Source organism: Astyanax mexicanus, chromosome 6 (genome assembly GCF_023375975.1).
Source record: "Astyanax mexicanus isolate ESR-SI-001 chromosome 6, AstMex3_surface, whole genome shotgun sequence".
Taxonomy (NCBI): Eukaryota; Metazoa; Chordata; class Actinopteri; order Characiformes; family Acestrorhamphidae; genus Astyanax; species Astyanax mexicanus.
Genome location: NC_064413.1, coordinates 44,347,104 through 44,369,392, shown reverse-complemented (window position 1 = coordinate 44,369,392; position 22,289 = coordinate 44,347,104). Strand labels below are relative to the sequence as shown.

The following is a 22,289-nucleotide window of genomic DNA, read 5'->3' as shown; positions in this document are numbered from 1 at the left end:
TCCAAATATGAATTTACTTTACTATACTAGGCTGTAACTGTATTCATTACACTGGTTGTTACACAATAAATCACACGACTGTAACTCATCCCTATGTTAACAGGCTCACGTTTGAACTTCTGGTCTGTTTGTATGTTTTAAACTAGACCTGTTACAATAAGTGTTATTTTACATAAACATAATGCCAGAAACAATATTGTCATTGCAAGACCTTTTTAATACAATGATAATATAATAAATAATAAAATATCATAATATTGCAATTACATTCTTTTAAAGGTAAATTAACTTTTAATAAAAAATACTCTGGCAGATATACTTTGTTTATTATTATTTATTATAATATTATATATTATAATTTACTTAAATTAATGCATTGATAAATACAAATTTTAGTTAATTCATATGTAAAGAAGAGTGCAAGGAAGCACAACAGACAATATTAAACTTACTGAGGTTCTGCTCATACCATATATTAAAAATAATTTGATATAATTATTGGGACAGGCCAAATTTAAACAGACATTTATCTATTTACTGCAATACAATAACAATTGTCCTTTATTTATGTAGCCTAAGTTTTTACTAATGTGCTGATGATGTTTGCTAAAGTTTCGTTTTGTCAGAAGATCTGGAATTCCAATCAATTCTGGTAAATTAATTATTAATCATTAATTATTTTTTATATAATGTAAATAATGACTGCCAGATTCACAAGTTATATTACAGTCAATGATAGTAGGACATGATGGAATGGACTAGAGAGTAACAAAAAGGATACCATGTTTATGACATTTTAGCACATAGTTTCAGACATATCAAGTAACAAACATGTACATATAATTAAAATAATGGTACAAGAAAGTTTTTTTTTAAACAATACCATATTTATTTATGTTTGTGACGGATCTGTAAGCATAAAGAACCTTAAAAAGACTTAAATAAAATACTTAAAATGTTTATTATAGATCTATTAAAAACATGTTTTTTATGGAACCAGAAGTGGCTGTTTTTTTTTTTGCCTGAGTGAAATAATCCTTTGAACCCTTTAAGTAAATATTGCCATCGCCTGAACATCAGCAAATGTCTGTGTTAAATATGGTTTGTATCTACACATACATACATATCCTTAATAAACATTTACACAGACAGACATGGGACATGAATATCACACTCTATCTGAAACCATATAACTAATATTTAAGCCTGTAAACAAACAAACAAAAAAGCATTTGGTCAGTAACTGCAGTGAAATCCTGCTCCTAAAGGATACAAAGATGGAGAAAAAGGATGAAAACGAGAGCAACCAGGAGAAGCGCAGAGCAGGTTTATGACCTCCCTGCCACCCAAATGAGATGCAAATCCTGCCCTATTGACTATCAAGCACAGGAGGCTTCCCTCAATGGCCCAGACACAGAGTGGCACCAGGCTTTTCATAGATTACCCGAATACACAGACAGATTAAAATAATCTGCTGGGTGCCTGAAATCCCAGACACTGTATCGATTCAATGCGAGATGAACTGTGCTGCTCACTGGCTTTTTGGCACAATTGATGCATTAATCTCACACTGGGTGGCGGGGGACAGATCAGAATACCAGAGTTAAATATGAAAAAGCTATATCCTGTTAAATGATGAGACCGTGACAAGATAGACAGTATGTTACTTTACTGGCTTTGTTTTAGATGGGAGCAGAAATGTGACCATGCATTTGCTACAGCAGAGTTGATTACTGTTGTGTTTGTTACATTGTGTTAAATTTGTTTCTAATTAAAAAGTATCAAACAACCTTTGTAATGTTTAAAAAGGTTACGGTATGTAAGAAATAATTTGACTTGTGTTAGGAACACCCTGCTGTCTGTTTGCATATGTTCCAACAAACAGATGCTACTAGATCTGTAGATTCCAGCTTTAAAATTTGGAAATGCCTAAATTTAGGTATAGATTACATGCAGAACTTAATTATTATGTTTATTTAACTATTTTAAGACACACCTGAAACTTATATTGGATTAAAAAATAACTTAGCTTTTAATTCTATTGTTTTAATCATTTTCCTGCATCCTCAGATGGACAATAATTCAATAATAATAATATACTGCTCTAGAAAAAATTAGAGACCACTTAAAAATTATAAGTTTCTTTAATTTTACAAAATTGAAAAACTCTGGAATATAATCAAGAGGAAGATGGATGATCACAAGCCATCAAACCAAGCTGAACTGCTTAAATTCATTAATGAAGTTATCCAAAAGCAGTGTGTAAGACTAGTGAAGGAGAACATGCCAAGATGTTTGAAAACTGTAATAAAAAAAACAGGTTTATTTTACCAAATTTCTAAACTCTTAAAACTTTATGAATATGAACTTGTTTTCTTTGCATTATTTGAGGTCTGAAAGCTCTGCATCTTTTTTGTTATTTTAGCCATTTCTCATTTTCTGCAAATAAATGCTCTAAATGACAATATTTTTATTTGGAATTTGGGAGAAATGTTGTCTGTAGTTTATAGAACAAAACACAATGTTCACTTTACTCAAACATCTACCTTTAAATAGCCAAATCAGAGAAACTGATTCAGAAACTAAAGTGGTCTCTTAATTTTTTCCAGAGCTGTATATCGCAATATACATAAAGATTCATAACAGTGATATGAATTTTAAAGCCATTTCCCATATTGGAATATACATTATTTACAGCATCTGCCACAACCTGACATTTGTTACAGGGCAAATTATATGAATACTTTTATTTCTACATTGTTTTTTTACATTCGTTACACATTATTTTTACATATTTATAAGTACTAACATTGTTGGCATTCTTGGCAGTTATTATATGGGTTTAATTCTATGTATATTATATTATATATTAAAATACAAATGTATCTAAAATTATGAAACATATTTTTAAATAATTTTGGCCATACTGTCCAGCCCTAATTGTATCAGTAAATTTAAGCAGTCCTTCAAATGAATGAGTAGTCCCTTTCAATCTCAAGTCAATTAAATGTATCTCATTACTACTGTGATTTTTTAGATCCTATTACATAGTGAATCAACTATTCAATCAACTGTTTCTATGAAACTGCTACATATATCTTAAAAATGATCTATGAATAAAAGGTATTATTATAACCAGTTGAGATTTTGGGTGGAAAAATGTGCTGCAGTAAAAAGTAAGGCCTTGTGTCCAAGAACTTTCTGAAAAACTGCTTTTCCAAAGCTTATTACATCTCCATCACACACAAAACTTCAGCCTACAGTCCCAGATGTAAAATAAAGAGCAGTTATTCAGTCCATCTCAGTTAGAGGGGGGGGTTGTTATTGTAACGCTGGGGTCTTATTATTCACTTCAGCTCAGAATAATAGGCCACTGATTGCTTTTTAGGCCACTGTTTGATGCAATGAGGCCCATTTAAGCTTAGCCAGAGGATGCAGCAAACACACTTATGGATCAGGACAAACAGGGTCAGTTAGACGGCGAGAGTAAAAGGAGTTAATTGAATCCACGGGCAGCGCTTTAGTGTAGTCATCAAAATGTGTACAGGCCATCTGAGCCCAGCTTTGCTGACGGCATGGGGGTGATTGTTTTAAAAGAGTCCTCGGTGTGGAGGACACGCAATGCACTTCTGTGTGTGTGTGTGTGTGCTATGTGTGTGTGTGCTGTGTGTGTGTATTAGTGTGTTTGTGTGGCTTTTAAAGAAGAAGCTACATAGACTGAGGGAAGGAGAGAGAGAGAGAGAGAGAGAGAGAGCAGATGGAGAAAAGGAGAGAGGGGTTTGCTGTACGCAGGATGAATACTAATGCAGTGAGTGGAGCCCCATGTGAGGAGTGTGTACAGCAGGACAATGAGTCAGCGCACTCCCACAGCAGCGAGAACTCCACGCGTAAACACACACACACACACACTCACAGATCTCTTCTCTCTCCATCACCTACAGCACGCATTCACAACAGTGTGATATAAGAGTGTATAGAGTTCACACACCTACACTTATATATACAGTCTAAATTCTTAAACTGAAAAGGCTTATTTGACTCGTAACAATAGTAGAAGCTTTTATAGTGCCATAAAGAAGCATTGTATAAAAGGTTTTTTACAGGAAAATATCTATTACAGAAGTGTTTGATCAAAGAGAAGATTCATTTAAAAGGACAAACAGCTACTTAAGTATTTCAGTTGAATGTATGTTGAGCATCTTTGAGGCATTTATAATGGACTCTCACTTCATCTTGCAGTGAGTACACTCACAAGATAACACCTCACAATACATACAGATATGGGCATTGCCAAGCTCTCTCGTAAGGTAACTCCTTATGATCAATTTACATAATTCAACCCCATGACCCCTTTTGGCATGTCAGTATAGTAAATAAAAATTAAATCCCCACTTCAAACAGTTCATAGAATAAGTTGCAAAACAGCCTTTTTTATATGTATTTGTGATGCCATAGAAACCAATGTATCTATTATAATTTTGACCAACTATTCATAAATTATAACCAGGCTACAGTATAGCTTTATTAAGCAAAAGTGTGTATAACATCTTTCAGTTCTGATTTTGAAATTTAAAATGAGGTGTAACAGAGCAGCCAATCAGAACAGGCCTTTTACAGATTTACATATATCAGTGATATGTCTGAAAACACCGTAAATGCAGTGTTTTTTAACATAGCCCTTGTCTTGCTAATGTTAACTGGTCAGAAGCCAACATTAGGCCAACATAGGCCAAACATTAAACATTGGTTGGCACCCAAAGTCAGGCCAACATAGACCCAACGTCTAACATTGGTTGGCACCCAACGTCAGGCCAACATAGTCCCAACGTCAAATATTGGTTGACACCAAACGTCAGGCCAATGTCAGGCCAACAATGTCCCAACGATGTCCCAACAATGTCCCAATGTCAAATATTGGTTGGCACCCAACGTCAGGCCAATGTCAGGCCAACAATGTCCCAAAATCAAATATTGGTTGGCATCCAACATAGGCCCACTGGCCAAAATGACGTTGAACGAATGTGACTGGCCAATGCAAACGTAAACAATGATGATGAGCCAACGTATACTTGCTATCTGGATCAGTTGTTAAGTTCTAAAGAGGTAAAGTTGGTATACTGATCTAAAGTTAAAAATACTTTATGAAATGAAGGTCAGTCAAATCTAAACAATTTTAAGAACTTTGAAAGTAGTGTAGGTGCAAAGACCTTAAACAACTTTATGATGAAACTGGCTCTCATCAGGAACCCCCTTGGAAAGGAAGAGCAAGAGTTGCCTCTGTTGGACAGAATAAGTTCATCAGTGTTTCCAGCATCAGAAACTGCAAGTTAACAGCTCCCCAGATAAGAGCCACTTAAATACTTTCTCAGTATTTTGGTTTGTTTAACACTTTTAATTTACTACATGATTCTGAACAGTGTTCCTTCACAGCCTGGATTACTTCTTTTACAATAAATTTAATAAATGTAATAATTTACAGAGAAGAAAAATGAAATAAAACCTTTGAAGTAAGTAATGTATGTAAGATACCCTTGTTTTGTTCCTTTCTGATTTGTTTTATATCTCTTACACATATAAAATATAAACACTCCATACACTGATTCGTTTTAATTGAGTCCTGAGCATAACAAAAAAAAACACTGGAAACCACTTTTCCAAGAAAGAACCTTCTGACAGTCTAACTCATTACCGCACAAACGCAATCACAGTCACCTTCATCTGCTCTACTCATACATATTACATTACCATAGAAAACCACATTCATATACAATGCAAACTCCACAAGAGGGAACCCAACCAGAGGACGCACTCTGTCACACTCTCATTAATATACATGCGCATAGCTCATGAAAAAAAAAAAGCTTTGTGCCAAAAGCTTACTGAAAAAATCTGTACTTTGTGCTGCTTTAGGATGAGGGTTTCTCCACAACTTCACCAGTATCCGCCTGAAGGAAACTGGAAAATCCAATATCCACACAAAAGGACACGTTCCAGCAGCCCAGAACTCCCAGAACTCCTAGAGCCACACTCTGTTTCTGTCTGCATCATCATCAAAGCCTGGGTCATTTGATCCGAAAGGACAAACCGAACAATGGAGCATGAATCTGCTTATGCAGAGAGCCCGGTCTCGTACCGCATGAGCCGCATGTGCTCGCAGACAGATAGCTGAAACACATCTTTTCCTGCAAAGGTTTTCTTCCATCTGCTAAAAGGGCAGCAAACAGCGGGTAATGCTGTGGAAGATAAGCTTTTTAGTCCATGTTATTCCTCCTTTCTTCCAATTACACTGAAAGACCTCTGACTCCCATGAGAAGCAAAATGCCTTTGGATTAAAAACATCAAGATTTTGCTTGGCTGGGTTGGCAGCTATGAAAGTCATGGAAGAACATTTTCACATCTTTTACTTCCAAAATCAGTACACAGTGTGACACACTATATTTCTCATTGAAAAGGAAAAAAAAATAATTCACTGTGCCTATATTTTTGATCATAGAGAAGAGTGGAAATGTTCATAAGTGTCAATAACTTTATGTCTACATTGTAAAACACTGTCATAAAAATCTATTTTTTTCTATGCCAGCGCCTGCATACCGGAGCTGAGAATTACTGCTAGGCTAAAAGCTAACACTAGGTAATACTAGTGTCTTTTACCAAACACTATACTAAAAGCCAATTCCAAAATAATTATAGTTTTTTTGTTTGTTTGCTTTCTTTTTTTATAATAAGGTCACATACTTACTATTGGCATAGCAAACCATCCAAAATACTCATAATACCACAGTTAGTTCTGACCCTGCAATGTGATTGGCTGAGACGCGTTCTATGAGTGCCATTACCTGCAACCTTGTGCCTATGACCGCAGCACAGCAGTGCCAATATTACACGTTAGAGCACTCCCTCTTGTGTATTATTGCTTAAATAAATGCATTGTTTGAAACATTTAAGGATGTACTATACATAATCATTATTAAATGCTTTTTCGAAGAAAGTGCTGCAGTTTTTGATCATAGACAAAAAAAATCATTCAAACAGGAAAAGAGAGTAGAAGTGTTGCTCAATAATTTTTTTTTCTGTGCCAGTGTTCAAAGTACATGAGCTTAAACTAAGCATGTGTTAATATGAAAGCCAGAAAGAGCAAACAAAGATCAGCTCTAGGCTAAAAGCTAATGTTAGCCAAGTATCACTCCAATATCCACAAACAATAAACTACACTACATCAGCTTACCCAAAGGAGACTATTCATATTTATACCTGTGCGATCTCTTCAGCTTGCTAAAAGCACATCCAAGCAAAACCCACATGTTTTCAATTGAAAGTAATTTTTAAAGGACAGCATCACGATCATGATGAAACTTGGTAGACATACAGCTCTGAAAAAAAATAAAGAGACCACTTAAAAATGATAAGTTTCTTTGATTTTACCCAATTGAAAACCTCTGGAATATAATCAAGAGGAAGATAAATTATCACAAGCCATCAAACCAAACTAAACTGCTTAAATGTTTGCACCAGGAGTGGCATGAAGTTATTCGAAAGCAGTGTGTAAGACTGGTGGAGGAGAACATGCCAAGATGCATAAACTTTTTGATTTGATTTGTGCTTTTTAAAGAAACTTTTTTTAAGAAGAACCTATTTAAACATGACAATAGCATAGTGGAGTGTTCCTCCATGACTGACATGAAGTTTCCCAAAGTATATAAAGACTTCAAGACTGCAAAATATTATTTATTTATGAATAACATGACCAAAGAATTGCAGCTCTGTTTCAGTCCTCAGAGTTCTACCACAGACAGAGGTCGATTTTTTCTTTCACAATCTGGAGTTTTGTTTACCGATCATCTCCTTGATCCCCTCAGGTATAACGATTTCCAGCGAGTGCATGCAGCATTTCTGTAAAACGTTCTTACATTCTCTGAACTCAAGCATATCTACAGAATTATGGATTTACACCTACTAAAAACAGAACTGCTCATACATTTGCTCTCCACTACTACACCAATACAACACATGTTCTACTGCATTTCTACACTGCAATCAATAACAAAACAAAACATGGCTTGTTTTGCTTTCCTAAAAATATATCAGACAGTTATTACATCACACCTGTACACTAATTTAGAAAATATATTGCCCAGCAGTAAATTAGATGATGTACCTTCACCCAATCAGGCATCCAAGCGACAGAGCTCTCCCTCTCCCTCTTCCTCCTCCGCCTCCTCCCTTCAGTCCGGCTGGGCGACATCAGTCCCAAAGCAGCTCACTTCGGGCAAAAGCTCGGCAGCAGAGAGTCCGTACAGATGGAGAGCTCTGCTATCCATCTGCCTGTCAGCTAGGCTAACTCTCTCTCTCACCTGAGCGTGGCCTTTTTTGCACCAGCTTCCGCCAGCAGTTATTTTTAAACCCTCCAGAGAAAGGGCACTGCTGTTGGGATCAAGTTAAGGAGGGCTCAGCATTTCCGGGACCACGACAGCACAATGGCTGCGGCCTACAGTAACTCTATCCTGCGCTTTAGCTGGAGGCTAATCAGAAATAGTTCTATTGAAAGGGCACTCTTTTGACTATTTCTGTTTAAGGTGAACTGAGATGTTTTGGTGAGTTTGGAAGGTGATGATGTTTCAGATGATGCAGACCAATCATTATTATTGGTATTAACCAATAGCTATGGATGTACATGTTTTCCTTCACAAGTTTCATGTGTTAGAATTACGATGACAAGTTTTGTATTTCAACTAATTTGCAATAAACAGGTTGAACTATCAACATTTGGGTAAAAAGATCAATGACCATGTAGTGTTACCTCAGGGGATGGCTTGGGAAAGGTGACTTCTTTATATGTAGTGAGGTATTATCTTATTATCTTGTGAGTAAGGCTAAAACTTTGCCAGCATGGTCACTGCAAGATGACAAGAATGAACGAACAAGTTTGACTAAGGCCTAATAGTGTGTAGTAATGATCATTACTTAGGGTGTCTTGCTAGAATTGTCGATAAAATGATAAAAGAAAAGTTATATTATATTTTTTTATATTAGTCTTTTTCCATAATTTCCCCTCATTTTTAGCCAGGTAGGGAGCAGGAATGAGACACTGAGAGCTGACACAAATGCGATAAATTATTGAAAAAAAAAAAAAAACACAAAACAAAGAAGCACAGAATACATTGAGACTAGAAAAACCAACGGATCACATAACCTGACTGACATAAAAACGTACAACCACGGATAAGGGAGACAGGAATGAAGGAAATTATTTATGCACACAGAAGGGGACAGGAAACAGGAAACACCTGAGGACAGGTAACAAGGGAGCAGAGCTACAAATGAACAGGTAAGCACACAGACGGAAGCATGTGGAGGAACAAAGGACTGGGGCGAAGCTACAACTGAACACAGACAGGGGCACGTGGAGGAACATGCACGGAGGGAAAAGATAAACAAACACAGAGAAACATGAGCACAGAAGGGAGACGACAGGAAACAGGGCAAGGATGTGACATTTATGTAGCCAACTGTCCCAAAAGTTACAGTTTCTAAGCAATCAGAGCAGTGGGATTTAAAGAAACATCCTTACTGTTAATGGTCAGGATTTCGAAACACAAAATGAATCACTGTATGCCAACAATCCGTATAATAAAACTTTAATTTATTTTTTACTAAATTTTTATATTAAAATATTAATATATTCTCTCACCCCCTAATTGTAAATGTTGTCTTCTCTACAATTGATCGACGGTACTTGTAGAAGTACGAATTATACCCATGATATACTTTGAAAAGTATATCATGCTGTGATTAATACAGCTCAGTGAAAAATTAAGAGACCACTTCAGTTTCTGAGTCAGTTTCTCTGATTTAGCTATTTATAGGTATATGTTTGAGTAAAATGAATATTGTTGTTTTATTCTATAAACTACAGACAGGATTTTTCCCAAATTCAAACATTCAAGCAGTTCATCCTAGTTTGATGGCTTGTGATCATCCATCTTCCACTTGATTATATTCCAGAGGTTTTCAATTTAGTAAAATCAAAGAAACTCATCATCTTTAAGTGGTCTCTTATTTTTTTCCACAGCTGTATTTAGCATATTGTTTTATTGCCCTCTGTTGCCTTATCAGGTCACATCAGGTAAGGACACTAGTGTGTTTTTCTGCACCTTCAGTGACTGCTTTCCTATGCGGTTGTGATGACCTTTAAACCCACTGAACTTTTTAATCTAGTTTTATAACAGAGAAGCATCGTAACCTGATTTCCAAACCAGCACAAAGACCCAGAGAGAAAGAGAGAGAGAGACAGAGAGACTGAGAGATATAGAGTCAGCGAGAAATAGACCCCAAATAAAAGGTGACATTTTCATCACCTGCTTAGGGACTCGACAAAGGACAGCTGCCCTGCAGCAAGTGAACTAGAATCAGCATGTAGCTTTCTACTGCAATCTAACACAGGAGCTGCAATAGAAGCTGACAGAATCTGTAAACCTCCTAACCTCAAGAGCAAACTGAACAGTCCTGATCGGCTGGATGATATCAAATGAATATCAAATATGCTGATAGGATTAATAGGATGTTCTCTTCGAACATCGAATCACGCTGGAGTTACATTATATGAATAAAAGGACTGGAATGCTTGCATATTTATTGTTTTATTTTCTGAAATCAATGGTATAGAAAAGAAAAAGTTTATCATGCTTTGGTTGGAGTAAATGTCTCTATCTTCAAGGAGGGTTTTATACTAGATTTTGGAGCATTTTTGTAAGGATTTCCCTGCATTCAGTGAAAAAAGCATTATTAAGGTCAGGATATTGGATCATCCTCACCCTGACCTGATGCCCAACTGACCAACTCATCTCAAAAGTATTGGAAGAAGAACCATCATACCAGAAAACACAGTTCCACTGCTCCACAGCTCAATACCTTAGGTGCAGTGGGTTATACCCCTCTGGACATCTATTGGTGTCAATAAGTTCATGTTTATCTGCTCCACACAATAAGAAATGTGCAAAATACAGCTCTGGAAAAAAATAAGACACCACCTAAAATTATGAGTTTCTTTGATTTTACCAAATTGAATACTTTGGAATATAATCAAGAGGAAGATGGATGATCACAAGCCATCAAACCAAACTGAACTGCTTGAGTTTTTGCACCAGGAGTGACATAAAGTTATCCAAAAGCAGTGTGTAAGACTGGTGGAGGACAACATGCCAAGATGCATGAAAACTGTGATTAAAAAAAGGGTTATTCCACCAAATACTGATTTTTTAACTCTTAAAACTTTATGAATATGAACTGGTTTTCTTTGCATTATTTGAGATCTGAAAGCTCTGCATCGTTCTTGTTATGTCAGCCATTTCTCATGGTAAAGACACAGATTCAATATACAGACATTGGAACTAGTACTTTGTTTTTTAAGACTGTAGGTGTCTTGTAGACATAGGTTTTACAAAATAGTGTCAGGAGCCATGTTAACATTTCTGTTTCTGGATATAGAACCAAAAGTTTGCAGGTTCAATACCCATGGACTGGAAAGAACTGATGGTTGGAGGAGTACAGGGTGGAACTCTTTCCTCCATCAGTGCTTGTGGCTGAGATTCTTGTGCCCTTGAACAAGGCACCCAACCCCCAATCGCTCCCCAGGTGCTGATGTGGCTGCCGGCCACCCTGGGTGTGTGTGTTCATTGCCACAGTACAGCTGTGTAGGGGTGATAAAGTGTGCTTTCCTTTCATTCTGTTTGAGATGATCTACCAACTTGACACAGCTTAAGGCAAGTGTCTGAAGATCTGAGCAGTTTACATGATGCCAAGAGATAGATACTGGCTTCATTATGCTTGTAGCTCCACGGTAACTATAAAGAAGTAAATCTGGACACAAAACATGTCTAGACTAGAGAGAAAATTTGAGATATTTTATGATATCTCAAGTGTCCAGTGTTTCTATTTTATTACTCTCATTTTTTTGCCTTCATGCCTACAAATCACACAACTACAAATCAAGTGGCTTATGCCCTCCTCTAAGCCAAGCAGTGTAAAATCAACCCCTCTGCCACAGTCACCTTGAACAAGTGATCTCATTACGCATATTTCCATGACAAAGCAAAGGGCCAGATAAGGGCAGAAAGGCTCTGTGGGCTAGAAACACAAGGCAGGGTCATTTCTGTCTTTACTGAAGAGCCGAGGCCAGAGGATAACTGTGATTGTTGTGGCAGGGACACACTCCTTTAAATATACACTCATCGCCCACTTTATTAAGTACACCTGTCCAAATGCTCATTAATGCAAATGTAGAATCAGCCAATCACATGGCAGCAACTCAACCCATTTAGGCATGTAGACGTGGCCAAGATGACATGCTACAGTTCAAACCGAGCATCAGAATTGGGAAGAAAGGTGATTTAAGTGACTTTGATTGTGGGATGGTTGTTGGTGCCAGACAGGCTGATCTGAGTATTTCAGAAAGTGCTGATCTACTGGGATTTTCACGCACAACCATCTTTAGGGTTTACAGAGAATAACCAGAAAAAGAGAAAATCCCTTATATCAGTTCTGTGGGAGCAAATGCCTTGTTGATTCTAGAGGCCAGAGGAGAATGGCCAGAGTGGTTCCAGCTGATAAAACGGCAACAGTAACTCAAATAACCACTTGTTACAACCAAGGTCTGCAGAAGAGCATCTCTGAACGTCAGCACAACACTTCCAACCTTGGGGCTGATGGGCCACAGCAGCAGAAAATCACACTGGGTGCTGCTCATGTCAGCTAAGAACGGGAAACTGAGGCTACAATTAATACAGACTCTAAATTGGACAATAGACGATTGGAAAAACGTTACCTGGTCTGATGTGTCTCTGATGATTTCTGCTGGATTATAGGGTCAGAATTTGGTGTCAAAAACATGAAAGCCTTGATCCATCTGCCCTGTATCAACGGTTCAGGCTGGTAGTGGTGTTGCAGTGGTGTGGGGGATAGTTTCCTGGCACACTTTGGGTCCATTAGTACTAATTGATCATTGTCAACACCACAGTCTACCTAAGTATTGTTGCTGACCATGACCATCTCTTATGACCACAGTGTACTCAACCCAGTACTAGCAAGGTGTACCTTATAAAGTGGCCTGTGAGTATACATCATACAACTACTGCTGCTGCTGTTGCTGCTGCTGCTAATCCCTTCTTTCACACACTGTACTTTCCTTTCGTCTAGAAATGTAAATTGACAGGCATGCGAGAGAGTCTGAATGCCAGGCACTCGAGTGGCACTTATGCCTCCAATACTCACACAGTCTCATGGGCTGCCACTGAGTGCCCATCTCACTCAAGTAATCAAAAGAGAAACAAATTGTGCTAAAGTAGTGACAGTCATAAATTCATATCATATAGACAGAAAGAAGAGCTCTGGTTACAACAATGGCACTTATCTATATAATAGACGCCAACAGGGAGTCTGCACTGTTCTAACAGTCACTGCCTATTGAATATTACTACACAAAAAATGCTTTACCTCCAAACTGAAAATATCCCAACATATTATATACATTATATACATTTTATGAGGTACAAAAGTATACATACCAAGATTATACTCCATTTGATATAACTACAATGAATATTTATACAATAAGCAAATATTTATTGTATTTTTTTCTTAAAATAAATATAGAAAATCATGAAATTATTTAATAAAAAAGTGTTAAATCAGAATATGTTTTATATTTTAGATTTTTTTATTATATTATATTATTATTTTATTCTTTTATTATATTTTATATTATATTAGACCATTATAATTGTTATGATGAAACTGGCTTTTATCAGGACAGCCCAGAAAAGGGAAGACCTCTGTTGGACAGGTTACGTTAACAGAGTTAAAGTTAACAGCTTAAAGTTAACATCTCCCCAGATAAAAGCATTGCGGTTTGTTTAACACGTTTCAGTTACTATATGATTCCTTATGTGTTCCTTCATAGCCTGTATGATTTAAGTATTCATTTACAACATAGGAAAAATATATACCCAATATATGGACAAAATTCTCTGCTGTGTGGATCTGATTGCAGTCAATCAGCAACACGACTTGCTCATTAGTGGGGACAGGATGTTGGATAATCACCACCTCACCTCATCCCCAACTCCCCAACTCAACCCAAAAGTACTGGATGGAGCATCACCATCAGAGCATCACCAGAAAACACAGTTCCACTGTATCACTGCTCAATGCTGGGAGATTTTACACCCCTCTTGCCCACTCCTTCAGCTTTACTGTACATTCATGCAGTTACTAACTTTATTAATGAGGTCCTCAACCTCACATCCCATAACTGTTATTCATCACATTTCAGAAGTGCTATAAATATAAATACAACTGTATGTACTCACGGTAGCAGACGTGTTCTTCACTGTTACACAGGGTGTGGTGGCTCTCAGCGCTCCACTCACTCCATGATAATACTTGAAACAGATCTTGGTTTCAGCTGTAAAAAAAAAAAGAGAGAGAGAGAGAGAGAGAGAGAGAGAGTAAGTTCCAATAACATTATTTCTTTGATCACAATTAAACATGGGTTCTTTATATTTGATAGACATTTCAGAATGTAATGGAAGTTCATCATATACATCAGTTATCTATTTTATGTTTAAAACATGCTCGAATTACTATGTTTTTCAAAATTAAATAAATCAAATCAATTGACATGTATTAGTACGTTCATTGTTTTAGTTTAGGCAATGTTAATGTTATGTGCTTATAAGGATAGTCCAAACAGGGAATGTTGTATAAGAAATATTTTATTATGCCATAGTTAGTTTTAACATTGCAAAATGATTGGCTGAAAAACATCGGCACTGGTTTACATCAGCTGCATGATTACAACATCTGTGCCAATCTCTCACATTAAACATTTCTTGTATTATTTTATTCCTTGTTTCTTTTGTTATTGTATTACAGACTTAATAACATTGTAATGTTATCCGTTACTATGTAACACAGTTTTAGAAAGGCTAAGGCTACGCTTACAGGAAACTTGCTGGAAAATGCTGCTGAATGTTCTTACAACACCATGAGTTAGCTGGGAAAACACATTATCACACCATCATGCCTACACTTTAAGTAATAAAGGTGCTCCAAAATGGTTCTTCGACTCCATAGAAAAAACACTATATTGTGTATTCTATAAAGAACCATGTTTCTAATAGAAGAAATTACATCATGTGAACCTTGGAACAGTTCTTCAGACTCACACATCCCTATCTCTGAAATCCACAGTAAATAAATGCTTGATGTTTTTTTTTTATCAATATTTATTTCATATCAGTGAAGAAATTCCTGACATGTTTGGCACAAACAAAAACAAACTGCTTTTTTTTCAATAGTACGACTGGAAGTGTTCAAGCACACGGGATGGAGTTCTCACCCACAGGGCCTGTCCTGAGATGAAAGAGCATGTGACGGGGAGTGGGATATCTAGCTGAGTTACTGTAAGTGACAGGAAGGTGCTGAAGGGAACTGCATGTGACATTGCTGCGTGCTTCGGCAATACTTTTACAAGCGGTGAGCGTGACAAATCCAGACACTGCACAGTTTGTATGGAAAATGAATACGATCCATAATGCATAAAGAAGTGGTGGGACAACCAGGCTGAGAAGGACTTATTTTAGTTGTATACTAAATTATCAGCCCTAATTTTAAGTGGAGGAAGTGCAAATAAATGAATGAATACATAGAGACTGTGTAAATATATAAATATATAATATATAGATAGAAGAAGACAGTGTTCCCCCAGGTGTATAAGGCAGTCTAAATATGTCCCTATGCATACTTACTATGCCTTCTAAAAATGGAGAGCGCTCAGTAAGCTTTTTCAGCACATTCTGTACCCAGCCTACTTCACTGAACAGCCCACACCTGGCCTGCTGTCACCCAACAAATGTGCAGCAATTTTCCTCTCTAACCATTTCCATTTGCACTTAAGGGTCACAGCCACAAATCACAGTCACATGATGCTGCAAAAGCCCCACTTCACACAAATTACTATCCACACTCCACAAAACACACTCTATGTGTTTTCCTATCACTGTCATCACCTCTAACGGCTAACTGTGATTCTGCAGGATTAGTAGGAGTGTAATGGAATGTGTATTCATGTGTATTCGAAATGTCACGGTACAGATGTCTCACAGTGTATGGTGCACATACAGTAGTATTATGGAGAAAACACAGGGTGCGTGATATTGGCAAAAAAAAAACAGCTGTGCAGTAATGCTGTTGGACATCCCTATATTAATATGATAGGGTGGAAGATGTTGTAAAAAATTTTGGTATATTTTCATCAAAAAGTGGCACCGGATTATAAGACACTATATGAAACACTTGTGAAGAACAGGAGTGTCATCATGTTCTAACTCAAAATTTTTCGTAGTTTTTTTTGGTCAAAATTTTTTTGGGTCCAAAATTTTTCGAAGTTTTTTTTTGGGTTCAAAATTTTTTTGGGTCCAAAATTTTTCTACGTTTTTTTGGGTCAAAATTTTTGGGGTCAAAATTTTTAGAAGTTTTTTTGGGTCAAAATTTTTTGGGTCAAAATTTTTTTTGGTCCAAAATTTTTCTACGTTTTTTTTGGGTCAACATTTTTTGGTCCAAAATTTTTCGAAGTTTTTTTGGGTCAAAATTTTTTGGTCCAAAATTTTTCGAAGTTTTTTTTTGGGTCAAAATTTTTTTGGGTCCAAAATTTTTCGAGGTTTTTTTTTGGGTCAAAATTTTTTTGGGTCCAAAATTTTTCTACGTTTTTTTTGGGTCAACATTTTTTGGTCCAAAATTTTTCGAAGTTTTTTTGGGTCAAAATTTTTTGGTCCAAAATTTTTCGAAGTTTTTTTTTTGGGTCAAAATTTTTTTGGGTCCAAAATTTTTCGAGGTTTTTTTTTGGGTCAAAATTTTTTGGGTCAAAATTTTTTTTGGTCCAAAATTTTTCTACGTTTTTTTTGGGTCAACATTTTTTGGTCCAAAATTTTTCGAAGTTTTTTTGGGTCAAAATTTTTTGGTCCAAAATTTTTCGAAGTTTTTTTTTGGGTCAAAATTTTTTTGGGTCCAAAATTTTTCGAGGTTTTTTTTTGGGTCAAAATTTTTTTGGGTCCAAAATTTTTCTACGTTTTTTTTGGGTCAAAATTTTTTTGGGTCCAAAATTTTTCGAGGTTTTTTTTTGGGTCAAAATTTTTTTGGGTCCAAAATTTTTCTACGTTTTTTTTGGGTCAACATTTTTTGGTCCAAAATTTTTCGAAGTTTTTTTGGGTCAAAATTTTTTGGTCCAAAATTTTTCGAAGTTTTTTTTTTGGGTCAAAATTTTTTTGGGTCCAAAATTTTTCGAGGTTTTTTTTTGGGTCAAAATTTTTTGGGTCAAAATTTTTTTTGGTCCAAAATTTTTCTACGTTTTTTTTGGGTCAACATTTTTTGGTCCAAAATTTTTCGAAGTTTTTTTGGGTCAAAATTTTTTGGTCCAAAATTTTTCGAAGTTTTTTTTTGGGTCAAAATTTTTTTGGGTCCAAAATTTTTCGAGGTTTTTTTTTGGGTCAAAATTTTTTTGGGTCCAAAATTTTTCTACGTTTTTTTTGGGTCAAAATTTTTTTGGGTCCAAAATTTTTCGAGGTTTTTTTTTGGGTCAAAATTTTTTTGGGTCCAAAATTTTTTTGGGTCCAAATTTTTTCGAGGTTTTTTTTTGGGTCAAAATTTTTTTGGGTCAAAATTTTTTTGGGTCCAAAATTTTTCGAGGTTTTTTTTTGGGTCAAAATTTTTTTGGGTCCAAAATTTTTCTACGTTTTTTTTGGGTCAACATTTTTTGGTCCAAAATTTTTCGAAGTTTTTTTGGGTCAAAATTTTTTGGTCCAAAATTTTTCGAAGTTTTTTTTTTGGGTCAAAATTTTTTTGGGTCCAAAATTTTTCGAGGTTTTTTTTTGGGTCAAAATTTTTTGGGTCAAAATTTTTTTTGGTCCAAAATTTTTCTACGTTTTTTTTGGGTCAACATTTTTTGGTCCAAAATTTTTCGAAGTTTTTTTGGGTCAAAATTTTTTGGTCCAAAATTTTTCGAAGTTTTTTTTTGGGTCAAAATTTTTTTGGGTCCAAAATTTTTCGAGGTTTTTTTTTGGGTCAAAATTTTTTTGGGTCCAAAATTTTTCTACGTTTTTTTTGGGTCAAAATTTTTTTGGGTCCAAAATTTTTCGAGGTTTTTTTTTGGGTCAAAATTTTTTTGGGTCCAAAATTTTTCTACGTTTTTTTTGGGTCAACATTTTTTGGTCCAAAATTTTTCGAAGTTTTTTTGGGTCAAAATTTTTTGGTCCAAAATTTTTCGAAGTTTTTTTTTGGGTCAAAATTTTTTTGGGTCCAAAATTTTTCGAGGTTTTTTTTTGGGTCAAAATTTTTTTGGGTCCAAACTTTTTCAAAGTTTTTTTTTTAGTCAAAATTTTTTAGGGTCCAAAAGTAATCAAAACTGAAATTCTTAAAAAAAAAAAAACATTTTCTTTTAAAGTCAAACAAGCACTAAATGTTAATCTACCTTCTTTGGGTGAGCAAAGCGCTTCCGTTTATTTACAATAAGCTTAGATTTTCAGATTTCAACTAAGGCTGGGTGCAGCAGCATTAGCATTAGCAGTTAGCACTAGTAAAGGACGCTCAACAGCGCTACACTGAGGAACCCTGAGTGTTCCGGTAAGCTTTAGTTCGATTAAAAGGTACAATGATGATTTTTGGTAAAATTAAAGCATTTTAAGTACACCTTATAGTGTGAAAAACATGCTAATCTTGATAATCTTCAAATATATGAGTGATTCTTGATTGCAATTATAATTTTTACTCCTTACATAACAGCTGTTTTTTTGTTTCATATGTAAACAGACGATACTAATAAAACGTGATGCACAAGCTATTGTTTTCTTTACAATTAATTTAAATATTATTTACATACATATTATTATTTTACATTATTTACAGGTTTCAAACTAAAGCCAAAAAAACAAATATCTATCTACTGAGATTTCATACCTGTCAAAAGTTTAGGCACACTTCTTCTGCAAAAACAAAGCAGGTCTTCTTTTATCAGCACTAAAACATCATGAACACTGTGGTTCTTTACTAAGGCAGCCTTGCAGATACACTAGCTCTACTTCTGTTCCTAAATGTCCTTCGGGATAAATAAAGTATCTATCTATCTATCTATCTATCTATCTATCTATCTATCTATCTATCTATCTATCCATCCATCCATCCATCCATCCATCCATCCATCCATCCATCCATCCATCCATCTAGATTTTCCACTGCTTCACCCAGGGATATGGCATAGTTAGGCAGAGCAAGCTGTCATGGAAGTTGTCGTATTGCTCTGATGGAAGGGATATGCTAAAATAAACAGTACAAAAAATATTCTCAGGTGTATTGAGGACATTCAATTTCCACAATCAAGCAGTGAAAAAGAAAAATGGAGGAAAGAAGGAAGAAAACAAGAGGCTTGATAGTAAAGATAGCAGCCAGGCATGTAGAAACAGATCAGACCCTCTATATTTAAAGGCAATAGTCAAAACCAGATGACCAATTTGAGCTTCTAGTACAGATCAGGTCCCACCCCATCCTTCAAGACGCTTGGAAGACCTGCTCTGTCCTGCACCAAGGTGGTGGAACAAACTTCCGCTGGGTGTTCTAATGGCAAATTCGCTTCTTAGAGTATTTAAACTAGCACTTATTAAAGGCTGTGCACTCTCCTGACCTTATTTGGCAACTAAGACAAATAAGCTATCCATACTGACTTTTGACAATATCGAAACTTAAAGCTGATGTCCGTAAGTTTTGAGATTTGGGAATTTAGGGCCCTCTCTGGTGAGAATGGGTAATTGCAACGAGCAATTAAAAAATAATACGGACTGCCACTTTAAGGTAATTTTAATAGTAGATGATTCAAACTTCTACAAACTAGCTAAGGTTAAGTAAACAAAGCAATCACTTTCTAAATGGGAAAAGTTGGGAAGCAAGGAGAAAAGGAAGGAAGGAAGAAAGGAAAAATGAGAGAGGAAAGGAAAGAAAGAAAGGAAGAAAAGGACTATGCAAGGAGGAAAAAGGACACAAAAAATGAGAGGGAAGAAAGGAAGAAAGAAAAGAACTCACAGACTTATATCAGACTTATAATCTAGACTCTTCTCCTACCTAGGTTCTCAATGGTGGAATAAAATACCTTTCACTACCAGATCACTAGCGTTTCTTTAAGAAACTCCTTTAAGAAAGACAGAGCTCTTCAAAGAGCACTTACTCTCCTAACACCTCTAACAAACTAACTACTTCTAACCTCATTTCCTTCTTCCCCTTCTTTCCTCCTCTATCCCACTACTAATCTTTGGTCTCATTTAGGCATAAAATGTTTGTTTTTTTGCCTTAAATTTCTATGTCCTCTTTTGTTAAATGTACATCAATAATTGTAAGTCTCTTTGGATAAAAGTGTCCACTAAATATAATGTAATGTAATATAATGTAACATAAAGGAAGGCCTGTTTACTGTTCATTCCATGAAAGACTTCACAAGACTGGTTATGAATACACAACACTGACACAGATTTGAACATTTTTAATCCTGAGAAAGGACAAGCTTTCATTCTGAAATATCCATGAGATGTGAGGATTTACTGCTTTTCTTTTTTTAGGAAATATGAATCACAGATCAGAGAACATTCATTTTATGAATTTGTGCCCTCAAGCCCACACCAACCTGTGCTCACCAATCCTTTTTGATCTGAGAGAGAGAGAGACAGAGAGAAGAGAGAGAGAGAGAGAGAGAGAGAGAGAGAGAGAGAGAGAGAGAGAGAGAGAGAGAATACTTACACTCTACAAAGCATGAGCTGGCATCGATCTTCCACACAATCTGCCCTTTATGTGATCCGTTCACCCCACGGTTCTTGTAGTCCAGAAAGTTCTCTGAAAGAACCTCATCTGTGGAAAAACATTAAAACCACAGGCTTAGACAATGAGTGGAATACAGTATCAAGCAGTGAAACTATCACACTACAACAATTATTTCTGCACTGTCACGAGAAAGCCTTGTATCTCCAAAATGACAAATGTCAACTTTCAGTGGAAACTGATGTGAAAAATAAGTCATATTTTAAAGTGATTAATTTGACCAAATTGAAAACCTCTGGAATATAATCAAGAGGAAGATGGATGATCACAAGCAATCAAACCAAGCTGAACTGCTTAAATTTTGCACCAGGAGCGGCCTAAAGATATCCAAAAGCAGTGTGTAAGACTGGTGGAGGAGAACATGCCAAGATGCATGAAAACTGTGAATAAAAACCAGGGTTATTGCACCCAATATTAATTTTTAAACTCTTAAACTCTAACTGAATCCTTTATGAATATGAACTTGTTTTCTTTGCATTACTTGAGGTCAGAAAGCTCTGCATATTTTTGGTTTTTTTTTCAGCTATTTCTCATTTTCTGCAAATAAATGCTCTAAATGACAATATTTTATTTGGAATTTAGGAGAAATGTTCATTTTACTCAAACATAAACCTATAAATAGCAAAATCAGAGAAATTGATTCAGAAACTGAAGTAGTCTCTAGGCTGACCAAAATGGATTGTTATTTGCGTTCACATAATAGAAATCAGTTTACATTATGTTAAATATATAGGGCAACTTTCTTTAAGGTGTCTGAATTGTAAAGTGTAATTGCACAGTAATAGTGAGGGCACTGTTATCTCCCACATGCAACTTGTAGTTATTTTTAGTAAACACCATGGCTGTCTGAAAGGCAAGAAATGCTGTGTTGATGGCTTGCTGCCCACACTGTCTCATTTAGAAGGCAATGTAGTTAATACGGTATCTCTGTATCTGTTTTAAATAGGAAACCAACCACCTGGACACTGCCAATGTATAGACATCTCACTGCTAAACATGAGCCTTTAGCTGTGTGGTTGATAGCTGTTAGCATTTTAGCCTAAAAAAACATAAGATTAGATTAGTAATATCTGATTCTGACATGATTGGGTGTCTTCCTGCCTCAGAATCCAGTCAGAATAAGTAACATTTCTTAAGTTTCAGACACACGGCACAAGTCACGCCATTAGATGTACTAAATAATTTATCATACAGTACTTAACCAACACTACCTGCAGGTTAATAAAGTCACAGGCTAAAAATTAAATTCTCATCCTCTTCATTATGCCTGTCTCTTCTGATTAGACACTCAAACATGAATGCTGGTTATGCAACTAGTGAAACTGTCTAAATTAATTTGTTGACTAATATATTATTATCAGTTCTCTCCTATATAGTGTGAT

The 22,289-nt window shown here is 35.8% G+C and overlaps 1 protein-coding gene across 4 annotated transcripts in view; it reads right to left on the bottom strand.

Moving 5' to 3' along the window:
• The window catches only part of LOC103045308 (E3 ubiquitin-protein ligase HECW1), a 143,902-nt gene that overhangs the window by 95,726 nt on the left and 25,887 nt on the right, over positions 1-22,289 (bottom strand). For all 4 annotated transcript variants that reach the window (XM_022673432.2, XM_049480419.1, XM_022673431.2 and 1 more), the window contains 2 exons: positions 20,830-20,937; positions 14,364-14,458 (listed from right to left, as the gene is read on the bottom strand). In XM_022673432.2, the coding sequence (XP_022529153.2) occupies positions 14,364-14,458; positions 20,830-20,937 (203 nt within the window). The remainder of the gene's footprint in view (positions 1-14,363; positions 14,459-20,829; positions 20,938-22,289) is intronic.